At 41.4% G+C, this 4,362-nt stretch overlaps 1 protein-coding gene across 1 annotated transcript; it reads left to right on the top strand.

The window, feature by feature from the left end:
• Positions 1 to 813: 813 nt before the first annotated feature.
• LOC110525941 (U6 snRNA-associated Sm-like protein LSm1) lies at positions 814 to 3,891 on the top strand. The gene is made up of 4 exons (XM_021606468.3): positions 814 to 1,104; positions 1,342 to 1,410; positions 1,655 to 1,770; positions 2,106 to 3,891. The coding sequence occupies exons 1-4, from the start codon at positions 1,059 to 1,061 to the stop codon at positions 2,274 to 2,276; spliced, it is 402 nt and encodes a 133-aa protein (XP_021462143.1). The 5' UTR covers positions 814 to 1,058; the 3' UTR covers positions 2,277 to 3,891.
• The last annotated feature ends 471 nt before the right edge of the window (positions 3,892 to 4,362 follow it).

Genomic DNA, 4,362 nt, shown 5'->3' with positions numbered 1-4,362 from the left:
TGCACAATGCCAAGCGTCGGCTGGAGTGGTGTAAAGCTCGTCGTCATCGGACTCTGGAGCAGTGGAAACTCGTTCTCTCGAGTGATGAATCACGCTTCACCATCTGGCAGTCCGACGGATGAATCTGGGTTTGGCAGATGCCAGGAGAATGCTACCTGCCCCAATGCATAATGTCAACTGTAAAGTTTGGTGGAGGAGGAATAATGGTCTGGGGCTGTTTTACATGGTTCGGGTTAGGCCCCTTAGTTCCTGTGAAGGGAAGTCTTAATGCTACAGCATACAATGACATTCTAGACGATTCTGTGCTTCCAACTTTGTGGCAACAGTTTGGGGAAGGCCCTTTCCTGTTTCAGCATGACAATGCCCCTGTGCACAAAGCAAGGTCCGTACAGAAATGGTTTGTCGAGATTGGTGTGGATGAATTTGACTGGCCTGCCCAGAGCCCTGACCTCAACCCCATCGAACTCCTTTGGGATGAATTGGAACGCTGACTGCGAGCCAGGCCTAATCGCCCAACATCAGTGTCCGACCTCACTAATGCTCTTGTGGCTGAATGGAAGCAAGTCTCCGCAGCAATGTTCCAACATCTAGTGGAAAGCCTTCCCAAAAGAGTGGAGACTATTATAGCAGTAAACCAATTCCGTATTAATGCCCATGATTTTGGAATTAGATGTTCGATGAGCAGATGTCCACATACTTTTCATGTAGTGTATCTATATTAGATCATCAGAATAAATAGAATAAAAAAATTCCAATGTTCCTTGCCATTGGTGCTTAAAGGGTTTAATATTTGACAGGAAGTCTTTCCCCGAGTGTGCATTACTGCAAGTGTGCTTCCTGTAGAGAGAATACAGGCTGTTGGAACCTTTCTACTACTAAGTTGGGGACTTTTGTTATGAAAATATCGGAAATTCCGTGACCCGGAAGTGCTTTTTTAGTGTTGCTGAAGAGATGCTTATTAAGACTCTGATCTTATTTTGAACGATTCATGGCTTAATACATTTTATACACAGCGATTAGCTACAATTTAACCGCAGAGATAGCTACACACGATCACAATGAACTACATGCCAGGGACCGCGAGTCTCATTGATGACATAGACAGTAAGTAGGGATAGCGAATGTTAGGCTGAGTGACGGCAGCAGTGTGAGCAAGTCCGCACTGTTTCCAACCTTCGGAAAACAGTGATGATGATCATGATTATTAGATACAGTTACAGTTATATTGTAAACCCCTTCTTGTAACTATTTATTCTCCAAACTCAGTGTTGGGGACAACGATTGGATACTTTGTATCCGCTTGCTGTCGCTCTACTATAAACAGTAATTTTCCTCTTGCAGAAAAGCATCTTGTACTTCTTCGCGATGGAAGAACGCTAATTGGGTTTCTTAGAAGCATCGACCAGTTTGGTATGGCAAATAAACCACCTAACAAATCCTATAGTAGTTTAAACACACTAGTTCAGTTGGCATACTAAGTTGGCTCTAGTTTAGATCCCCTATGGATATCTTCCATACATTGAGATGGAATTGAGTTTACTAAAATACCTACTACGTAAGCCTTGAAATAATGTGACGTATTCACAAGTAGCTACATTCAGGCAATCAAAGGGAAAATTATATCAACTGCACTATCTCTTAACCTCTCTTTCAGCCAACCTAGTTTTCCATCAAACAGTGGAGCGCATCCATGTGGGCAAGAAGTTTGGGGACATCCCCAGAGGAATCTTCATTGTGAGAGGAGAGAACGTTGTATTGCTTGGTGAAATAGTAAGTATTCATCCATGCCACCCTCTTGTTCTTTATCAATGATTATTTAGCCTTCCTCGTACAGTATGCCTACACATAGAAATGTGTTTGTGTTAAAGTAGCCTGTTGATTAGGCCAGTTAATTGAGTCTAGAGCAGTTTTCCAATATGCTCACATGATTCATTTTGCCTTAAACTTTAGTTGTCACCTCAATTGCGTGGTTCACACACTGATCACACAGTTGATGATAATCAGTTGCTGGGGTTTACATGTGTGTGCCACTGTGATTGTTCTCCAGCAGAACATGTGTGACATGTAGGTTTACAGTAAGTTTAATATGGTGTTTCCCTCTTTAGGACATGGATAAGCCGTGTGACACAGTCTTGCAGCAGGTTTCTATAGAGGAGATCCTAGAGGAGCAGCGATTGCAACAGCAAGCCAAGCAGGAGACAGAGAAAGCCAAGGTGACCGCACTGAAGGACAGAGGCCTATCCATCCCCAAGGCAGATAATCTTGATGAATACTGAAGGCACTTCTGTTCTATTTTCCTCTGTTATACTAGACTTCCCAGTTCTATGTTGAATACGGGATTATTTTGGCGATGGGGAGAAGAATGTGTGGTTTATAGATGAAGCAGCATCACACTAAATACTGTACGGATTTCATTTTGATAATGGCTCATTGGTGCAAAAGCAAGCAATGATTTAAGTGATGCATTTTTGTTAGATTTGATGACTGGCGTAATGCAGGAATTGAGGGTAGACCACACAAACTAAATTGTCTGGAAGACTACATTTCATGCGATAAATCAATTAAATATGATTTTCATACCACAAAACAAATAACTTGTCAATAGCACATAACGATGGGTTCTCTATGTTTGTGTAAACAGACTTAAACTGTAATGGTAAGATTTGTTTTCCAAGTGTTTATTTTAATACGGAGGTCCACTTTGTAGAAATTGTAACAGGACTCTTTACTTGCGTATGACAATGTGTCAGTGTTCCTGTTCTACTTCATCAAGTAATACAGTTTGGGTTCATTCCTCCAGGCAACTGTTTTAACACAGATTCTCTGGGCGATGTTTACTGTGGCACAGGTTGCCACAGAGCTACGACACTTCCTCACCAGTTGCGTTTCAATTAGCTCAGGAAGTGTTATGGTTCAGGTGCAAGCTGTGCCACAGTAAACCTCTTCAGCTGAGTCTGTGGTAAAACAGTGTACATACAGTAAGGGTCGTTTTTGTACTTGGAGTTGATATGAAAGTATACTGTTTAAGGTTCCCACAATCAAGGTTCAATTGACATTGTGTGGGACGTTAGTGTGGGTCAAACAAAAACACCCTAATTGGTTGACAATGGAGCCACCCACAATGCAGGCCGTGGCTACAGGGTACAGTTGGTGTCTAAAGGGAATGGGAATACTGAGACTTGAACATGGATGCAATCATATGACATACATCATTGTCCATTTTTGTCTGTCAAAAATACAACTCATCTCCACTTTTTTTCAGATGTGTTCAGTCTAGTTGCATACTTAAAAAGTTTGACAATTTGTGAATTTTTGGTCAGGAACTCTGTGTCATTTATCCGGTAACAGAAGACTCCTATTTGAAAAAGAATTGCGTCCATATGGAATTTTCATACACAAAATTGTAATGTGGCCATGGCCTAATGCAACACACATTGAAAGTTGGTGATCAACGATGGCCACCGACTGCAGAAATCTGATCTGCTCGAACACGCCCAGTAGTTGAGTTCCTTTCAACTTTCAAGCATGTGGCACATTGACTGAATTTGGATCATATTTGGATCCCTTGTCTTCTTTCTGTGTTATTAGGCCTACTGATGTTTTAGTTTTTTTATACCATACTGCTCAATAGTATCTCCTGTTATGAATAGAAGGGGAAAAGGGAGTGGAGGTAATACAAACACTCCCCCTAGTGTCCCAGGTGATGGTGCCAAATTCCCCAAATAACTAATAACTACACTGAACAAAAATATAAACACATGTAAAGTGTATTTCTTTGAATTGTTCACACATTTGTTTACATCCCTGTTTGTGAGCATTTCTCCTTTGCCAAGATGGCAAAGTGTTGGTCCCATGTTTCATGAGCTGAAATAAAAGATCCAAGAAATTGTCCATATGCACAAAAAGCGTATTTCTTTGAATTGTTGTGCACAAATTGGTTTATATCACTGTTTGTGGGCATTTCTCCTTTGCCAAGATAATCCATCCACCTGACAGGTGTGTCGTATTAAGAAGCTGATTAAACAACATGCTCATTACACAGATGCACCTTGTTCTGTAAACAATAAAAGGACATTCTAAAATGTGCAGTTTTGTCACAACATATTGCCACAGATGTCTCAAGTTTTGAGGGAGTGTGCAATTGGCATATTGACTACAGGAATTTACACTAGAGCTGTTGCCAAATAATTGAATGTCCATTTCACTACCATAAGCCACCAACAACGTTGTTTTTGAGAATTTGGCAGTACGTCCAACCAGCGTCACAACCGCAGACCACGTGTAACCATGCCTGCCCAGGACCTTCACATCCAGCTTCTTCATCTGCAGGATCGTCTGAGACCAGCCACCGGGTCAGCTGAT

This window comes from Oncorhynchus mykiss, chromosome 6 (assembly GCF_057628025.1).
Source record: "Oncorhynchus mykiss isolate SJ-2025 chromosome 6, ASM5762802v1, whole genome shotgun sequence".
NCBI lineage: Eukaryota > Metazoa > Chordata > Actinopteri > Salmoniformes > Salmonidae > Oncorhynchus > Oncorhynchus mykiss.
The sequence above is the reverse complement of the archived record's forward strand: the minus strand, read 5'-3'. Positions and strand labels throughout refer to the sequence as shown.

Bases quoted from the DNA above. Each gene is read 5' to 3' on its own strand.
- LOC110525941 (XM_021606468.3), top strand. From the start codon at position 1,059: ATGAACTACATGCCAGGGACCGCGAGTCTCATTGATGACATAGACA. The intron at 1,105-1,341 runs GTAAGTAGGGAT...TTCCTCTTGCAG, and splicing joins TCTCATTGATGACATAGACA to AAAAGCATCTTGTACTTCTT. The intron at 1,771-2,105 runs GTAAGTATTCAT...TTCCCTCTTTAG, and splicing joins TTGTATTGCTTGGTGAAATA to GACATGGATAAGCCGTGTGA.